Raw genomic sequence first — 20051 nt, 5'->3', positions numbered from 1 at the left:
CACAGCAGCGACGAAATGCTACCCTAGATATTCATGCAGTGTGAAAACATCTGGGAAGTCACTACTTTAAAAATCGAGCAGTCTGAACTCGGCATCAACCATGTCCTGCCCTGTTTTCATGTTTCAGTTCAAAAATGCTATTCTTAAGATACATTGAATGGCTAAAACGGAATAGTTCACCCAAAAATGTAAATTTGCTCAACATTTACTCACCCTCACACGGTCCCATTGATTTTTGCATACAAATATGAAAATTAATATATTGATTTTAAAATGGTCAGATTAAGGTTTTATTTACAAGGATGCTCTTCTTTTAATGAGGGTTTTCTTTTACTTGTCATATTAGGAAAGTATGATATCTCACTATCTTATCAGGAAAGTATACTCATCTTACATCAAAATATATATGAATTTTAACAAAAAAAAGGAGGTGTGTTAACATATGACCTTCCATTTCATTTTTTTTTAAACTTATTAATAGTTTTTCTGTGTAAGGCTGCAATTATTTGATCAACAATAATAAATATGATAATAGCAATAGACTGTATTGTACATGTACAATGTAAAGTAAATCTATTTAAGATCAGAAACTATTCTTATATGGTGATTTGGTGCTCAAGAAACATCAATATTGAAAACAATATTTTAATGGAAACTGTGATAAATTTTTGTCAGGATTCTCTGATGAAGAGAAAGTGCTACATGTATTAACATTACAAATCCCCGATCTATCACTTTCAATCATCAGAATGTGTCCTTTATAGCATAATGTCTTAATAGCATCATGATTTTGACCCCAACATGATCAATCCACTTAAACACTGAACTTGTCAAACCTGATTGAGAGCGTGTCCATTCCTCAGTCTCACTTTTGATAAGAGAATGCAGTGACTCCGGTTGCTCGTCCTGGGCCTTGTCTGTGTGCTCTTGTCTGGGTGCATCAGGCTCTGGATGGGCTCCAGCTGTAGGTGTGGGGTCTTGAGGAACAGACGGAATAGTGCTGGAGGGGGTGGAGTACATCTGTGCGCAGCCACTGCTGGATCCACACGTGTCTGGACCCTCTCTCTTCCCCTCTAAGAGATTCATCGAGTGCGGGTCTAAGTCTGCTGAAGTGCTGGATGGTTCTGGGCCAATGGACCTGAAGGGGTTTGGCTCCCAGGAGCCTGTCAGATTGTGACCCGTGTCCTCACACAGAGACAAAGCAGCTTCCACTACTGCAGCATCCAGCGCCTCTGCGTTCTCATCGCCCTGCGTGAATACAGAAGAACAATCAGCTTCTGTTGGAGTTTACTGACATAATTAGAAAGATGTCATATTTCTGCGCTGTCAGTTAGTTTCACCCAACTAGAACTTTTATTTAAATTTTTGGGTTAAAAAAATGCTTTCATTCAGATCAAAATATTACAATAACTGATGAAGCGAATATTCTTTATAATCTCCTAACAAGGGCACCTAATATTGCACAATAGATGGAGAGCAAACATTCAGTTCTCACCCACCAAGTAAGTTTATGTTTAATAGATGTCTCAACATAGACGGCTTGGCAAAATTTGGGCTGTAAATAAACATCTAATAGACATCTAAGAATAGCCCAAAACTGGACTAGTCATCAAATAAACAGATTAGACAGACTTCACATGTAGTAATTCATTCCTGTCTATGTGATGACTAGTCTAATTTTGACCTCGTCTTAGATGTCTGTTCGATTTTCACAAAATTTAGCCTTGTTTTAACCAAGCTGTTTATGTTTGGACGTCTATAAGATTTCTTTTAAATAAAAAATAGCTTGCTGGGCATCTCTAGAAGAAGTGGGCAGGGATAAAGATATGAGGAACTTTGATGAGGGACAAATAGAAAGTCGTGGTATGCTGAAATCATGGTACCATCATGGTAAGGATGACTGGGTCAGAGTATCAGTGAAACAGCAGTGGTCTGAGGAGGGATGAACAACAACTGGCAACAGGGTGTTGTAATGCACTTTGGTTCATTGATGCAAAAAGGTAATATAGGTAAGACTCTCGTATGGTCAGAGAAAACAGTGTGGTCACATAGAATTGAAATGATGGTTCTGGAAGGAATCTGTCATAACACGCTCTTCAACATGTTTTCCACTTTAATGCCTATTTTGACTCCGTCGACTGTCAAAAGTGCCTAAAATGTGCATGTGAGTGCACAAATCTTCTTGTCAGATCAGTCTGGTATGAGTCTCTGTGGGGAAAACCTGAGTCCGTCCATTCATGTGGATATAAATCTGACATGTCCAACCTACTTAAACACTGTTGCAGACCAGGACAATCTCTATATTCACAATCATATTTCAGGTACAAGTGGACTCTTATCATATGGCACACGTTGTTCAGCATTGTTATGATGAATATGATGAAGAATTTAAGGTGTTGTGCAGGCCTCCAAAATCCCCAGATCTCAATCTGTTCGAGAAACTCTGAAAGGTGCAAACTCGACCCATAGAGCCATCACCCCAAAAATACAGGACTTGAAGGATTTGCTACTATCATCTTGGTACACACAGGCTCATGTACTTCAGCCTATATTTTAGTGAAACCAAAAGCAGGGCAGGGGACACTTGTAATTTTAAGGGGCACACTTTAACATACATCACAAACTACTTATACAATTATTCAAAGTTTTCATGCACTCTGCAGTCTTCATAAACAATATAATTAAATAACTTAAACTCTAAATAATCTTACATGTTAATCTTTTTGACAAGTAACTTTGTATTGTAGTAGGATAACACATTTCTAACATTCAAGTACATCAAGGCACATTTTTGCACCTGTAAACTTATACAGTGTCTTATAACAGATACAGTTGACGTCAAATTTTTTGCCCTCCTTATTTATTTAAAATAATGTTTCCCATGTGATCTTTAACAAACCACAGACATTTTCACAGGATTTCCTATAAAACAAAAATGATTCTTCTGGAGTCATAATATGTCTTATTTCTTACAGTTTGTCTTGAATAAAAGCAGTTTTAAATAAAGAAAAAAAACATTTTAAGGTCGGTGTTATTAGCCTTCTTAAGAAATATTTATATTTTTTTGATTGTCTACACAACAAACCAGTTATACAATAACTTGACTAATTATTCAAACTTTCTTAGTTAGCTTGTTGACAAGGGGGCATAGAACCGCCACTACTTTGAATGTGGCATGGTTGTTGGTGCCAGACGTGCTGGTCTGAATATTTAAGAAACTGCTGATCTTGTGGGATTTTAATGCACAATCATCTCTAGGGTTTACAGAGAATGATCCGAAAAAGAGAAAATATCCAGCGAGCGGCAGTTCTGTGAGCGAAAATGCCTTGTTGATATCAGAGGAGAATGGCCAGACTGGTTACAACCGAGGTATGCAGAAGAACATCTCTGAACGCACAACATGTCCAACCTTAAGGCAGATGGGTTACAGCAGCAGAAGACCACATCGGGTCCCAGTCCTGTCAGCTAAGAACAGGAAACAGGCTAAAACAGGCTCACCAAAATTGGACAACAGAAGATTAGAAAAACGTTGCCTGGTCTGATGAGTCTTGATTTCTGCTGCAACATTTAGATGGTAGGGTCAGAATTTAGCGTCAACAACATGAAAGCATGGATTCATACTGCCTTGTATCAACGGTTCAGGCTGGTGGTGGTGGTGTAATGGAGGGAATTTTCTTGGCACACTTTGGGCCTATTAGTAACAAATTGAACATCGTGTCAACGCCACAGCCTGAGTATTGTTGCTGACCATGTCCACCCCTTTACGACCACAGTGTACCCATCTTCTGATAGCAAGATAACGCACCATGTCTTAAAGCACGAATCATCTCAGACTGGTTTCTTGAACATGACAATGAGTTCACTGTACTCAAATGGCCTCTTCAGTCACCAGCTCTCAATCTAATAGAGCACTTTTGGGATGTGGTGAAGCAGGAGATTCACATCATGGACGTGCAGCCGACAAATCTGCAGCAACTGCGTGATGCTATCATATCAATTTGGACCAAAATCTCAGAGGAATATTTCCAGTACCTTGTTGAATCTATGCCATGAAGGATTAAGGCAGTTCTAAAGGCAAAAGAGGGTCCAACCCGGTACTAGTAATGTGTACCCAATAAAGTGGCCGGTGAGTGTATGTTTGACAGCAGTTTCTAGGTAAAATGGTTACTATGGTGCTAACTTTTGTTCAATTTCACCCTAATGATATTTACAGGGACATAATATTAACCACTAAAGCATTATTTTGTGGAGTTCTTAGTGCAACACCAAATAAATACCACAAAACTATTTAAAAGCACTTATGATTTGTAAAATATGCTATTTCCATATGGCTACTTTTCTAGTGTGATCAATTTTCTCTGTAACTCAATTTGTTGTACTTGTGTACATGGTTCGATAAAAGCAATGTAAAATCATTGTAAAACTACTGCTTCTGAAAACACAATTGGTTAGGTTTATGTCAGTGGTTCTCTGGTCTAGGTGATCTGTACGACAAGTCCTGCCTTCTTGTGGACGTGTACATGAAGGACATGTATCTGAAACATACATTGAAACATAAGTAAAGTAAAAAGTATTCTCGAAAACGTAGACCTAAATCCACCCTATAGTTAACTTATCATCTGAAACATCCATTGAAAGTCATGCATTTCCAGTGAGGCTGCGCTGCAGATACCACAGCAGACACTTTTTGGTTTCACGTAGAGTCCAGACCTCCAAAGAAGGTCATAACCTTTCAGGCTCAGTGTAAATAGGATACTTCTTTTTAAGATATAGAAGAATACATCTATTATGCAATATAACCATGCATCATATCTTTTACATAGATCCCACAATTAAAAAAGGCATGTCTAAATTACCTTCTCCTCGATAATGGCTATGATGTCCCCAACTGTCTCCAAGTCCAGCTCCTCTGCCATATAAGACACCGTCACCAGATCCTCTTCTCCTAAAACTGCCTCCTTAGTATCCACTGAAGCACCAGCAGCTCCATCACCTGTTTAAAAGATTACACACACATCAAACTTTTATCATTGCTTTAGACCAACACACTAAACTAACATGAGACAGTCCAACCAAGGTATAATAAATGATTCAATACATTTAATACATCAGATTTGAATGGCGGAAGGATAAGACAGTGTCTAGAAGCAACCTGTGCTGAGCGGGGCAACGACATCCACTGCAGAGATGGCAGCGCTGGGGGCGGAGTCTGCAGTGGCAAATGAGCTGAGCTGAGAGGGGAACTGGGCGGGGCCTGCCTCCAGCAGACGAGACAGTGTAGGAGCACCTGAGACAAACACGTACAAGAGCAGCACACACACAGTGCGCAGAGAGAGCACGCTAGGCGTAAAGCTGGAGGAGGAATGCAGAATTTGTCCCATTGCTTATAAAGCTCATCTGCTATAATGTGACACTGCTGCTCTCATACCTGTAGCTGCCTGAGAGGCTGGTAGTGAAGAAGTCATCATCTGATTCTCATGACTCCCTGTAAGTTGATTAGATGGGGTTTCTCCCTCGACTGCCTGCAAAAGGATTTTCTTTAGATTAAAATTGTTTTATATATATTTTTAATATATTTTCAAAAAGATGGATCAAACATTCTGAAACAGGCAGGACTCAAAAAGTTCAGGAGAAAAACCTATGCAATGCATTAATCAAAAGGTGACTCATTAATAATATTATCAAATTCTATTTCTTAGAAATGTAATTCTTCTAAACTTTCCCTTAATTTTTTTAAAAGATTCCACAAAAATATTGATCAGCAGAGCTGTTTTCAACATTGATAACAAAACATCCACTGCACTGGCTATCATTTTTGTATGTTAAAAGGCCCAAACAGGCAGTGTAGTAGCAGGCATTGATCTTTTGTGGAGGTGGAGCTTATCCATACTATTACATCGTAAAGTAGAACATTTTATTTGTCATTCAGAAAGACTGCCTTCAATATAAGCAGTTTTTTGTTCATGACTCTTAGTCTGCTGCTTGAACCACATTTCATTGCCAATCTTAGCTAATTGTAACAGTTTGTTTTGGGTCAATTTAAAATTTCCACAACCAGCAGAGAGCCCTGGGAATCAAAAAGAGACTGAATTGACTTTCCCCAGATCCAGGTTTTAGAGGAAAAACTAAGTTTTGCGCTTCAAAATCCAAATCCTAAATTTAAAATTTCTATAGTGTTATATTCAGGGCTTGACATTAACACCTGACAACCCGGCAAATGCGGGTAGATTTCAGCTGTGGAGGGTTAAAGAACCGCTCCCACTAGCTACTTTGGCTGGTTGAAAATCATTTTTAAGTTGTATTTCACTGAGAAGCAGCACGAATGACAAAATAACTGTTTGCACGAGCAAAAGAAAGCAGGTAAATATTGAATGAGGTTTATCGTGTGTAAGGTGAGACGCACGCTTTCTTCACTAACCGACAAGGGCTATACTATCATACATGCAGCTAATGTGATGTGCCCACGTGTTTATAAAGCTTGCGTGCTCCCGTTTCTTTGCATGAAGCAACATTGCCTGCAAGCACAACTTGTGCGATAGCTTTTCATTAAAATAGACTGGACAAAAAGTGATGCTCATGCACCCACAGTCCTGCTGCTTTCAGGAGCTTCAGATTGTTTGAAAAAATTCTTTTTGTAAGCAGCAGCGGTTGCAGCTTTCACTTTAACCAATCTTTGAACAGATTATTAATGGACCTAAAGTTAATTGCTGATCCTTTTTTTTTTAGTTTAAAGAAAGTTTGTGTTGGGAAAAAAGTGTATGGATACAAGTAGAGTTGCTTGTTTTTACACAATATTTAAAACATTTTGTTAAGAAATATCTAAAATACTAAAATTTTTATTATTAAATTATTATTGTATTATTAAAAGTATTAAATTCTATCATTTTTTGATACTACATTGTAAATGATCATCCTTTCATAATCGCACACGGTGTGTATTTCACCTGCTTTCTTTTGCTTACAGTTATTTTTTTTTAATTTAAGGTTTAATTATCATCATTTACAATAACATTTATTTAATAGGAGATAGATTTCTGTTTAATGGAGAGATTTTTTCAGCACATTTCTAAGCATAACAGTCTAACAACTCATTTCTAATAACTGATTTATTTTATCTTTGCCATAATGATAGTAAAGAATATTTTACCTGATATTTTTCAAGACACTTCTATACAGCTTAAAGTGACATTTAAAGGCTTAACTAGGTTAATTTGGTTAACTAGACAGGTTAGGGTAATTAGGCAAGGGGCTAATAATTTTGACCTTAAAATGGTTTTTAAAAAAAATAAAAACTGCTTTTATTCTAGCTGAAATAATACAAATTTAAAAATAATACAAAAAAGACTTTCTCCAGAAGAAAGAATATTATCAGACATACTGTAAAGATTTCCTTGCACTGTTAAAAATCATTTAGGAAATTTTAATTCAAAGGGAGCTAAAAATTCTGACTTCAACTGTATGTGTAAAGTGGGTCGCACACTAGATGCAGCGCTCAGCGACGTGCATATGACAGTTGGAAATAACGCACACCGCATGCGCACATTCCCATGTTTCCCATGTTAAAATGAATCCATTCAGATGCCGCTCTGTGGCGCAGCACACAAATATGAACACTGTCCTGAGTCAAAGCTGGGTGTCGCGGACAGCTGCCAGTATGCAGCACGTCTGTTAAGAATTCTAAAATGCATGGCGCTGCGTCGCCGAGCGGCACATCCAGTGTGTAACCCCCTTAAGACATAAATCTGCTGTATTTCTGTTAGGATCCGAGTCCACTCAGAGGTCCTGATGAATATATATATGTAAGAAAGGCTGACCAGTCTGGGGCTGGTGGGCAGGAGGCTTCCTTTCTTCAGCAGTTCTGACAGGAGAGGAGATGGAGGCGGCGTGATCTTCTGACCCAAAAGCTTCTTCTGTGTTGATTCATCCAGCAGAGACCCCAAACTGGCCTCTACCACTCCAGGGCCGGGCAGCTCCGTCAACGGCACAAACACTGTTGGTCCTGCCGCCTGCAAAAGGGTAGGAATGATTGTCATGCGCCTGTCAGTTTTGAGATTTCTGACTTTTTGGTGTTTTATAGTGTCCAAAATGCACTTTGATACCACTTTAGCAATTTATGTTTGTACATCTGAACTACAATAACTATTTTAGAGGCCGTTTTGGGTCAGAAAATCTCCTCTTTAGCAGCACTTATATATCAAACTCCAGTTTTATTTAGTTTACAGAGAGACATTTTCATACATAATTTGCCTGATTATATACAGCATTTTATTCCATTTGAAATGTAGTTATTGTCTGGCTGTTTGAGGTATTTTATGAATTATGGCATTATAAAAAGGATACCCAAAATTTCCTCTGTAAAAACCTTTGACTATTATATGAAAAAATAATAACTTTGCACCTGATTTTATCCAATGTTCAGATTTTTTTGAGTTAGAATTGTATGCAAATCAGTGCATATTTAATGAAATAGGGCCTCATTTGCATTTTTATGTTTACAACCATTTTAGCAAACTTGTCATTCTTAATGTAATCAATTGACTGGGGGTATTATTCTGTTTTTTACCCTGTTCACCTAGAGTGTCTTACCTTAAAGAGCCCATATTATGGGTTTTTGAAAATGCTCTTCCATGTAGTGTGTAACACAGCTCTAAGTGAAGTGAAATATCCAGCTAAGGCTTAAATCTGTAAGTGTACAGTGTTTAAAACTATTGATTCATCTATAAAAGAGTCGACTCATAGTGCTTCAAACGAGTCGCCTTGATAACGAGTCATTAGGTGTTTCGCGATGACGCAGCCACGAAACAAAAGCCTCGCCAGTAGTTACGCGCGCAAACCAGGGAGATTTGAAACCTGCGGCCCCGCCCACTAACACAGAAAAAACACTAGACACACACACACAGACGCCGCCAGTCGAATGAAGTCACGCTGTGCTCAGATGGATAATATTGACAGTCTCTACCCAAAGATGAGTTGTTAACCTGGTACAGTACACGCGGTTACTCTTTATATTCTCTTATCACATGTAAGCCACGTTAAAAACGCGACGCGTGCCGCTTTGTTTACGGATTTAACGTTAAAGGCTTTTGTGAGCTCGCGTTCCACTGCCGTTTGTCGTTGCTATGGCGATCGATCGTAAGCTAGGAGACAGTCACGTTCCCTAGTTCTTCTGAGGAGCGTTGTGTGTGTCTGTGAGAGAGAGAGAGAGAGAGAGAGAGAGAGAGAGAGAGAGAGAGAGAGAGAGAGACAGAGACTCGCGTCGCTTTCCCTAGTTCTTCTGAGGAGCGTTGTGTGTGTGTGTGAGAGAGAGAGAGAGAGAGAGACTCGCGTCGCTTTCCCTAGTTTTTCTGAGGAGCGTTGTGTGTGTGTGTGTGTGAGAGAGAGAGAGAGAGAGAGAGAGAGACTCGCGTCGCTTTCCCTAGTTTTTCTGAGGTGCGTTGTGTGTGTGTGTGTGTGTGTGAGAGAGAGAGAGAGAGACTCGCGTCGCTTTCCCTAGTTCTTCTGAGGAGCGTTGTGTGTGTGTGTGAGAGAGAGAGAGACTCGCGTCGCTTTCCCTAGTTTTTCTGAGGAGCGTTGTGTGTGTGTGTGTGTGTGTGAGAGAGAGAGAGACTCGCGTCGCTTTCCCTAGTTTTTCTGAGGAGCGTTGTGTGTGTGTGTGTGTGTGTGTGAGAGAGAGAGAGAGAGAGAGAGAGAGAGAGAGAGAGACTCGCGTCGCTTTCCCTAGTTCTTCTGAGGAGCGTTGTGTGTGTGTGTGTGTGTGAGAGAGAGAGAGAGAGAGAGAGAGAGAGAGAGAGAGAGAGAGAGAGAGAGACTCGCGTCGCTTTCCCTAGTTCTTCTGAGGAGCGTTGTGTGTGTGTGTGTGAGAGAGGGAGAGAGAGAGACTCGCGTCGATCTCCCCAGTTCTTCTGAGGAGGGTTGTGTGTGTGTGAAAAAAGCCTTACACTATGAAGCGCGTGTGCACTGTGACTACTTTTATATAGTTGATTACCAGCTGGGCATTTCACTCTGTCTCCTGCTGAAGCCTGTCACTGTCGACCAATCGCAGCAGGCTGTCATCGGTCCAATCAGCGCAGATTAGCTTCGCGCTGAGGAGGGGGTTGGGAACAAATGAATCGCTGAACGATTCATATGGGAGTCGTTGGGATAATTAGGTAAAAATAAATGCAGATTATAAGACCATCAAAGTGTTTTATGACCTTGCATGCATATTAGACTGTTGTTAGAGACCCTTACAACCTAAATATGACCCTATTTCATGTATAATATGGGCTCTTTAAATGAACTTAAGCAGTTGACTTAAACCATTTTTGAAACCATTGAGCTGATTTCTTGTTCTGGCGGGGTCACTATTAGCTTAGCTTAGCATAAGGTTTTTTAAAAAAACGAGGAGTGTTCCTTTAAAATAAATGATTGTATACAAAGAATTTACAAAATGAAAATGAATACAAAAGCTCACAGCTGAGCCAGGATCTTCAGATGAATCTCCAATAGGAAAATCCAGGCTTGGAGAGCAGGCCCCAGAGGGGGAGCGTACGGTCACACTGGGCACACGTTTAGGAGTGTTCTTCACTGCCTGCCTGGCTGAAAAGAAAAGAATCACAGCTCTTACTAAGAAGCTTTTATGATTAGCTATATGATTAATATATATAGTTTATATATTGTTGCAGTTTTTACCATCTGAAAATGCCTGCAACCTAGAGTAGAGATTAAAGAAAACCTACAATTTCCTAAATTTAGAGTTCATGTTTAATCCAATTTAAAGTAGTCCAAGCAGGTTTCATCAAGTTAAATTTAAGACCTTTTTAAGACCATTATGAATGAAATTTTAGACTAACAAAGGGATAAACATAAAGGAATTTTTCAAATGGCCCAGACGGAATGTAGTATCAAAAAATGATAGAATTTAATACATTTAATAATACAATAATAATTTAATAATAAAAATGTTAATATTTTAGATATTTCGTAGCAAAATATTTTAAATATTGTGTAAAAACAAGCAACTCTACTTGTATCCATACACTTTTTTCCCAACACAAACTTTCTTTGTGCGCTTGTTATATTCATTATAAATAAGCTGATCAAATCTAAAAACAATCTTACATCAACACATGGCAAGCAACGCGTTGATAATAACAAATAATCATATTAGATTACAAACAACCCAACGATTTTTTTAGCACGTGTGCATCGTTGCTATTATGTTTACACATGCACTATTTTTCCTGAGACAATTAAAACTAAAATACATAATGACACTCTATCAAACATCTACAATGATAAGGAATATGGTTACTTACGGAGTTAATAATGCACAGCAATGCCACACAAAGAAAGGACGAATTTTGAAGGAATAAACAATGTGAGGAAAGCTCCATTACAGTGCACTGGACAAGTCTGAACCCACCATGCACAAGGCAGGCAGTTCTGTACAATTACGTAATTATCAGCTTCGTCCTAATTTTGATATTGGATCGATAACGATAACATTTATAATGGCACTTATCGGCTGATAATGATATGGCCGCCGATATATTGTGCATCCCTAGTTTTAAGTTCAGTCTACTTATGTTTGTTAAAACAACTACGTGAACTTAATCGATTTGTGTTGGGACAACATGAAGGAATTGTGTGGAACTCAGCATTTTTTACAGTGTAATTATTGATTTTTATGCGTTTGAAAGTAAAATAAAAACATGCAAAGTCATAAGTGGAGCTCAGACAACAGAATAATGCAATAAAAAAGCCAGCTCATTATGACCCTTTTATATTAATACATGCCTTTGCCTACTTTAAGGCTTTGAGATTCTCTCTCTTCATCAATGATGATAACAACTTTAATGCAGTCGGATTCATTTATATATCATTCAACTGCTGTCTGTTCTGATTGTTGGGATTATTGGTTAAGAAAAGCAGCTGTTTTTGCTTAAAGAATTCAAATCAGCTCAAACATTCAATAAATGCATTAATATGCAGGTTCACACTGAAGTCAACTGTCTCTGAACGTGACCACACAAAACAGACAAACACGTGAAAATGACTGTGCTAATGAGACTTTGTTTTGTACCCTGGTACGCTGCATCTGTGGCTTTTCTTTTCACCTCAGCTTCCTCTTCCTCTTGTTTTCTGCTCCTAATGGAAATCCAGAGTCAAAACGTCAATAATTCACTTGAGGGGGGTCACACACCGGATAGTCTTTTGGACGCATGTTTGAAACCAATATAATGTTATTTATTATGAATCTATGCAGATGACGCTCTGTGGCACATCAGAAATTTGAACCGTGTACTGATTCGTAGCTGGGCATCGCCATAGATATATATACTAGATATCGCATACGGACCCTGAGCATGTGTCAATACTGCCGCCACACTTGCACAGTGCTCTCAGGACAAATGTCATTTAGTCAAGACCAATGCCGATGTGAAGATGCTGGACTTTTTTTGCTGTGTGCAGGTGTAGTATTGAGTGAACACATAAAACAAAGCATAAAGGCAGAACATTTCATAGGTAAGATTTCGTTGTTTACGATTTTGTATGTTACGCATTTTTTTACTGATCAAGTAACGTTATTGATGATAATACAGTCTTGATAATTGATGATGATAATTACTTCACAGACCATAAGGAAAAGTAGCACCAACTCGCACTAAATACTAGGCTTATGCTAGTTTTGTTGAATAAAATAAGCAAACAATGTGAATGGAATATGACAACAAGATGCTGCGGCGCCAGAAACTTGTATTATTGTCGACTAAGTGAAGTAACGGCTAGTTTTTGAAGTAACCTATAAGAGTGCCTGATAACATAACTGCTCCTCAATGTGCATACTTTCCACCCTAAATTATTGAATATTATAAATGTGATATATTATTTAGATAGGAAATTTTACCCATCACTGTTATTCAAATGTACATTACACACCTTCAATAAAAAAATTCAACCCTTCCATCATTGACCTTTACTAAAATTGCCTTATTTACAAGTCCTAGATATAAAAAATTGTTCGGATAAAAATAGATTAAAAAGTGGGACATTTATACCTATAAGCCTATTTACCCACTATAAAAAAGCTTGTATTTATGCACTGCTTATGTTTGAAATTACTCACCAATGACTTTTACTTTCAATTTCAGTCACTGAATTAGGGGTTATAATAAATGAATAAAGTCACAATGACTAAAAGAAGGCGATTTGTAGAGCTATTAAATACACAAAATGCAATGAATGATGGACAGTCTGGAGAAATAAGTGATGCATGAGTGTGATGGCACAAATTTAGAAATTTTAACCTACTCATAACCTACTCCTAAAATAATCCTGTTATCCTGAAATAATAATTTCATTAGTCTAGATACTTTTTGTTAACAGTGGCGAAAAACAGTGATATAGTATGTTTGTTTGTTTTTTTAGCAACTTCTAAACAAAATTTGTGCTGGGTAAGATTTACCCGCATGGGCGGTTTTATACAGCAACCTCAGGTAGTTCTAGTGTTAAGGCCTAAAATTTAGTTTTTGGATTTTAAGACTTTTTAAGACCCCACGGATACCCTGAATAACCACTCCTTTCCTCCGAAAAAAGTAATGTAATGTGTGTATATATATATATATATATATATATATAACACATTTATTATGTATGGCCATACTCCTAAAGGGCTTCACAATCATGATGGGGATTTCTTCTCACCACCACCCACAATGTGCAGCATCCACTTGGATATCCATGTTTATAAGAAACGGGAAATAATTACAAATGTCAGGGCACGACAGAACTTCTCTATACCCCAAAACACCCTCAGACCCAAGACAGTGACATAGAGTCTTTTAATATGTCATCATCACACTAGTTTTTACACACATTTAGTTGGTGTCTTCGGTAAATTATGGAAAACGTGTGATAACCATCATTTTTTGTTCAGAAAAAATACACAAAATAATGTTTGAGCGAAGAAATATTTAAAGCTATATTGGTGTGAAAACTTTCACCCAAGTTTAAATGTACAAAACTCTTTTTCATATACATTTAGGCAAATATTCTTGTTTTAGATTTTTTAAAAAGTAATATATAATATTGAAATAAAATATGAACATAAATTATGAATAATAAAAATTATTTACATGAATAAATCTGGTATATAATAGCAGGTACATGCTTATAGCAGACAGACAGATGAAATAGTTTGGGTTGGCAATGGATACACTTCATATAATGACTCTTACCGTACAATTTCCTCCCATAGCTCCTCGAGTTTGGAGTCCAGATGACCAGCCTGGATAAGTTCACTTTCCCTCTTCAGTTTCCTAAAAGGCAGCGTTACAGTCAGCCGACAGCAGATATTCCTCCAGCTGTCCATGTGAAAGTGTGCTACCTGTGCTTCTCTTGTGTGTCTTTGATCAATCGCTTCAACTCCTCGATCCTCTCTGCCGTCAACCTGCGAACAATCACATCCTCCACCGTCTCCACCACCTCGCCTTTCTCACCCCGCTTCCTCCTGAAGGCATAAACACAGATAAACAATTAAATGAGTAGTTCAATCAAAAATTTAAATATGGATAAGGATAAGCAAACGTGTTGTACGCACAGACATCCATTAGCCTATACATAAATAATTTAGTTTAAGCTATTTCTAAATTCGGTTCTAATTTTCAGCAAATGAATAAATGAACAATAATAACGAAGTGTGGACAAACAACGGAGTTATATCCAAATACACATGCTATGCCCCATATGGTCAAAAACCTGACTGCTGGACAAATCAAAGCTTGTTTTTAATAAAACAAATATAAATATGCATATAATAAATAATCCTGCTAATAATAATAACATTATACAAAAGCAAGTTGTCATGAATAAACTAAAAAAGCCCCCCCAGGATGAAGAAGGCATTAAGGCTTCTAAGTAATAATTTTTGTAATATTTTAATCCTTTAATTTTTTTTCATTTGTAAAGATATTTGCGTATTGCTGTACATCCTGCGTGTATTAAGCGATGTGTAAGCGAGGCGCACAACTGATGCGCTCTGCACTGGACTTTAGACCTGCTTTCTGCTGGTCTATTGTGCAGTTTACTTTAGTTCCTCAAAATAGCAACGCACCAACAATGTGCCTTAACACACCTCTTTTCTAGACTGAAACACCCATTAGTCCACAAAGTGGCACAAATGGATTTACTATTTAAACAACGTGGCGGAAAACAGGAAAATAAAGGTTACGTTGGTCTGAAAATAGCAACACGTTGTGGAAACACGTCTTGCGCCTTATATATACTGTATGATAGATGTATGATAGGCCCTTAAAAGTGCTGGTACCCACTGACCACCATTACTGCTGAAAATATATCTTCTTAATGTTTTGTTTTGCTTAAGAGATAAGTCACCTACACCTTGGGTGGCCAAAAAGAGACATCAGATTTTTATATTTTAGCTGAACTATCCCTTTAATCATTGCAAAGAATGGAGTGGATGTTGGAACATAAACAAGCATGAAAATGGACTCACTTTGGCGCCTCTGTTGTCTCCAGGAGCTCAGAATACTGTGATGCACAATGCTGTAAAACATTGAAGAAAAGACAAGAGAGAGTGTCTGGAAAAATGATATATCACATCGTGTTTCACTAATGGAGTATATGCACAGCTCAGGGCTTAATTTGTGCCGGAACACGCACCTCATTTTACTGATCCCCTCCTCAACCACCCTCCTCCCCATCCGCTGTTCACTTTCACTTTCTTTCGTAACTCCCCAACCCTCTTCACTTTCATCTGCGACAACCCCGCTGCCTTTCACTTTAGTCCGCGACACCCCTCCGCCATCCAACACCAAGAACCCCCCCCACTCCCCTTCTTCACTTTCGTCCGCAACAAGTCAACAGCATTGATGTTGTAATGTAATCACAATACATTCAGTTAAATAGAATTCAGCATTTAATTGTTCAAGCGTAAAATTATATGAACGACTGGGTAACCGCTAGCGCCGTCAGGATCAGCAGGCGAGCAATGAAACTTCATTGAAAATACTGAGGTAAAATGACCTGTCATATTTTAAAGACATGGCACTGGGAAATGTAGTGCTTTATGTCTGGTTTGATACCCATTTTATGTCGTATTTCTATCAGGCGGTAAAGATCACTGATTTCTAAAGAAATCAGACCTTAAACATGGCAGTTTTATAACGGAAAGACAGTTCACCAGAAAAGCTGAGCCTGGCTGGCTGAAATTAAAAGTCTGTGTGCATAGACCCCATTGATCCTTAAAGGAGCAGTTCATTCTAACCTTTTGTTTATACGCAAAAGCAGCAGTCTTCAAAACTAAACGTTTGTTCCAAAGAAAAACAGAATTACATTGGTAATTAAGAAACAATGTGAATATTTAACGACAGTATTTTTATTTTCTGGATGAACCATGCCTTTAAGTTTCCTCATCACTGGATTGTTGTAGGCTATTGTCCCATCAGTACCTTCTGAGAGAACCAGTCAGGAGGACGCCCAGGTTCTGCAAACGGCTTAATGGCGCGACTCACAGACACCCTAAAACAAAAACACAGAACAGTGAACAAAAACACATGACTATGATGATGGTGTATGTTAGTTTAGGTTAATTTCACAAACGTACTTTACTTAAATGTAATTATAGATTTTAAAAGGGGGAAATGTGACTATATTAAATAACGACTATATGTTTAGCATTACATTAATAATTTAGCTAGCTCCTAGCCTGACTGTATTATCCTGTTTACTTGTTTGCATATTTCCCATCATTTCCTACTATATAGATGAGACTGTATTTGTTTGTGCTGATGTATTAAAATAACGAACAATTAATAATAATAATAAAAAAAAAAAATATATATATATATATATATATATATATATATATATATATATATATATATATATATATATATATATATATATATATATATGAATATATTAAATAATACAAAATAGATGTTGTGTGTGTTTTTAAAAACAAATAAATATTTCACATATTTTTAAGTAACTTAATGTTTTATTAGCTGTGAATCAAATCAGGGATCAGTTACGAATAAGTTACAAATGGAATAATTAAATATGTCAGAATAAACGCATCATGAAATTATTGTTCTGACTTATTATGTCTTTATTACAGTGTAATTATGCACTTAGCTATTGAATACTGAATATTAATTAACAGCATTTACTTACTATATGATTAGGGTTAGCTGTATTTAATAATGCATTTAATTTTTTTTTTTTATATATAATAAATAAATGCAAGGTTTGTGTAATAATAAATGTAAATACACATAATGTATACGTTTACAAAGAAATACCCCCATACATCAATCAATTTATTTTGTTTTACGCAAATAAAAATCACCAGTTTTGGTCTCCACTCTTCATGACAGATGAGGCGAGGCACAGCTTCTCCCTAACTGACCATGGGTCTGTCGGGCCCAGCAGCAGTTTATGTTCTGTCAAAGAAATAAAAGCACAATATAAAGAGACGAGTGCATTTTATATGTCAACAGCATCTGTATGACCCACTGCGATGTAAAAGAATGTATGAACAGTAGCAACTAATAACTGGGCCATTTTAGACGGTCAACGCATCACCGGCATCTCACATTCTTGTAACGTGATGCTCGCAAAGCTAGTCGAATATAGTCATGAATGTGTGGTTTTGGCGATTCGGCCAATGATTGCCATAACCAATGACTTCTGCGTGTCAAAACGCTAAACGCCCATGCACGCGCACCGCTGCATCCATTCTGCACGCGCTCAACATGCATGCATTATAATGTGTCCTCCGCCCCGTGCAGGACATTCATTTGTACGATGGAAATATAGAGAGCAATACTCACTTCCAACACCGCTCGCCATTTTGTCATGACTGGACTGTTTTCTATCGCTTCTTTCGCATGACAAGTGTCTTGCTGTCAAATGTAAATGTGAATATCCGGTGTGAATTTTCCAACAATCATTTTGCACTAAAGGTCTGCGTATTTATCATCAATGTGCATTATTTAGTCGATAATAGTTTGTGTTTTCGGTCAGCATTTTCGCTGGTATGACCGTATTTCGGTCATTTTTAATACTTCAGAGGTGGATATTTAATTGTAATTGATTGATGTGGTGTTTACAGTAGCTAAAAATAAACCATAATAAAGCAAATAATATTGGATAACTGTGAATTGTTGCGTTTTCTTTTGCTCAGCAAATCTAGTTAATGTTGGTTATTTTAGTTACATTCAATGAAATGACTTCATGTAAACAACTGTGCAATTATATCATTTAGAAAATATATGCATAAAACAAGCACTTTTCAAATAAAATTCTCATATTTTATGAATTATAAATGCAACTTTAAACAATTCTCGAATTAAACTATAACATCTCGAGACTCAAAATATATACAAACAAGCAAGCAAGCAAACAAACAAATTGCGCAGCTTTGTTGTTAATAATTAAGCTATATCTTTTTGGTACTATTAAATACATATCTTAAAAACCAAACAAGACTTGGTTAAAAAATAAACAAGTATGCTAAAATGGTTTACAATCAGCAAGCTGTTTACTTTGGATCGTTTTTAAAGTTGTTTTAACATTGTCAAAGAGCAACTATTTTACAGGACAGAATTTACACGTACTTTACTAATATCAACTAATAATATTGATAAAAGACAAATCAGTTACCTCATAGAGCACAGTCGATAAACAAGTATTTTGTTATAATTAGTTAGCTTTTATTTTGACTAAGTTAGCTGACTTCCTTTCCGGAAGTAAAGTGAATAAAACATTTATTCCGATTTATATATATATATTTATCGTTAATGAATTAATTGCAATTGTTGATCAATAATTGTGCTGTTTTTTGTTTTTTGTTTATTATTTACACGTAAAAACAGCCTGGTATAGGTCGCACTATTGTGGTGTTTAACTTCATACATACTTAAAGGAGGGATCACGGAGGGGGATTAGCTCAAATGGTAGAGCGCTCGCTGCGCATAGGAAGGTGCCCGCATCCTCCAATGTTTTCATTTTTCTGAGTATGAAAAATATCTGGGTTCAATTAATCATTTTTACAATATTGTGTTTATATATATATATATATATATATATATATATATATATATATATATATATATATATATATATATATATATATATATATATATATGACTATGAATTGGGTGTTTCTTTGCTTTATCATAATAAGCAGACTAATGACTAATGATTACCGGCAATTTTCCGGAAAGGTCTGTATGTGTGAACAGGCCCTTTTTGGAAATACCGGTAAATTCCGGCTATTTTCCGGAAAGAGAAATTGTTAGATTACCGGTAATTTGCTGGAATGCTGCGTTGTGTGAACGCAGAAGGAAGATTGCCGGCGGAAAGAGCGCGTGCACGTCTAGAACGTGCTGACGTGAGACGTCTGATTTAGCCAATCAGAACACTCAAACGCATTCACGTCCGCGCGGTTTATGGAAATAAAAGCTTTTGAATATTTACCCAGACACATTTAACTGCTAAGAAGTTAGTCAGATAACGTTTATATGCTCGTCTTAATGCCAACAGTGTAAATAATTCCCGATAAGATGCTTATAAGCCGTTGTTTGTTTACCTTCAAGCTCGTGCCCGTGAAGCAGCCGGTGAGCACCAGCACACACACATATCATGGATGTGTGAACCCAGCAAGCATTTTTCAGTGGCGCCGCCAGAAAAGTTTTTTAGGGGTGGCCAGAAGAGGCCGCACCAAATCTTGGGGTGGCACACAAAAAATTATGAATTCAGTGTAATGTTATATTTTTGTTTCTGGTAAATGAAATAATATGGTTTTAATTCGTTTAATTAATTACTCTTGAAATATTGCAACACGGTGGCGCAGTAGGTAGTGTTGTCACCTCACAGCAAGAAGGTTGCTGGTTTGAGCCTCGGCTGGGTCAGTTGCCGTTTCTGTGTGGAATTTGCATGTTCTCCCCGCGTTTGCGTGGGTTTCCTCCGGGTGCTCCGGTTTCCCCCAAGGTCCAAAGACATATACAGGTGAATTGAGTAGGCTGAATTGTCCGTAGCGTATG

At 37.4% G+C, this 20051-nt stretch overlaps 1 protein-coding gene across 5 annotated transcripts in view; it reads right to left on the bottom strand.

Annotated features, from left to right (window-relative positions):
• The window catches only part of brd8a (bromodomain containing 8a), a 29111-nt gene extending 10392 nt beyond the window's left edge, over positions 1-18719 (bottom strand). For 3 of the 5 annotated variants that reach the window (XM_056446864.1, XM_056446866.1, XM_056446865.1), the window contains exons 1-13: positions 17838-17921; positions 17354-17447; positions 16452-16521; positions 15497-15546; positions 14369-14491; positions 14220-14300; positions 12065-12129; positions 10454-10578; positions 7815-8006; positions 5429-5522; positions 5153-5287; positions 4857-4993; positions 837-1248 (exon numbers count right to left, since the gene is read on the bottom strand). In XM_056446864.1, coding sequence (XP_056302839.1) covers positions 837-1248; positions 4857-4993; positions 5153-5287; positions 5429-5522; positions 7815-8006; positions 10454-10578; positions 12065-12129; positions 14220-14300; positions 14369-14491; positions 15497-15546; positions 16452-16521; positions 17354-17447; positions 17838-17856 — 1597 coding nt within the window. In that variant the 5' untranslated portion in view covers positions 17857-17921. Of the gene's footprint in view, positions 1-836; positions 1249-4856; positions 4994-5152; positions 5288-5428; positions 5523-7814; positions 8007-10453; positions 10579-12064; positions 12130-14219; positions 14301-14368; positions 14492-15496; positions 15547-16451; positions 16522-17353; positions 17448-17837; positions 17922-18669 lie in introns of those variants that run through there. The other 2 variants (XM_056446867.1, XM_056446868.1) reach the window with 2 other exon arrangements.
• Between the last annotated feature and the right edge of the window lie 1332 nt (positions 18720-20051).

Source organism: Danio aesculapii, chromosome 21, assembly GCF_903798145.1.
Source record: "Danio aesculapii chromosome 21, fDanAes4.1, whole genome shotgun sequence".
Taxonomy (NCBI): Eukaryota; Metazoa; Chordata; class Actinopteri; order Cypriniformes; family Danionidae; genus Danio; species Danio aesculapii.
Note: the sequence above shows the minus strand (reverse complement) of the source record. Positions and strands in the feature narration are given on the sequence as shown.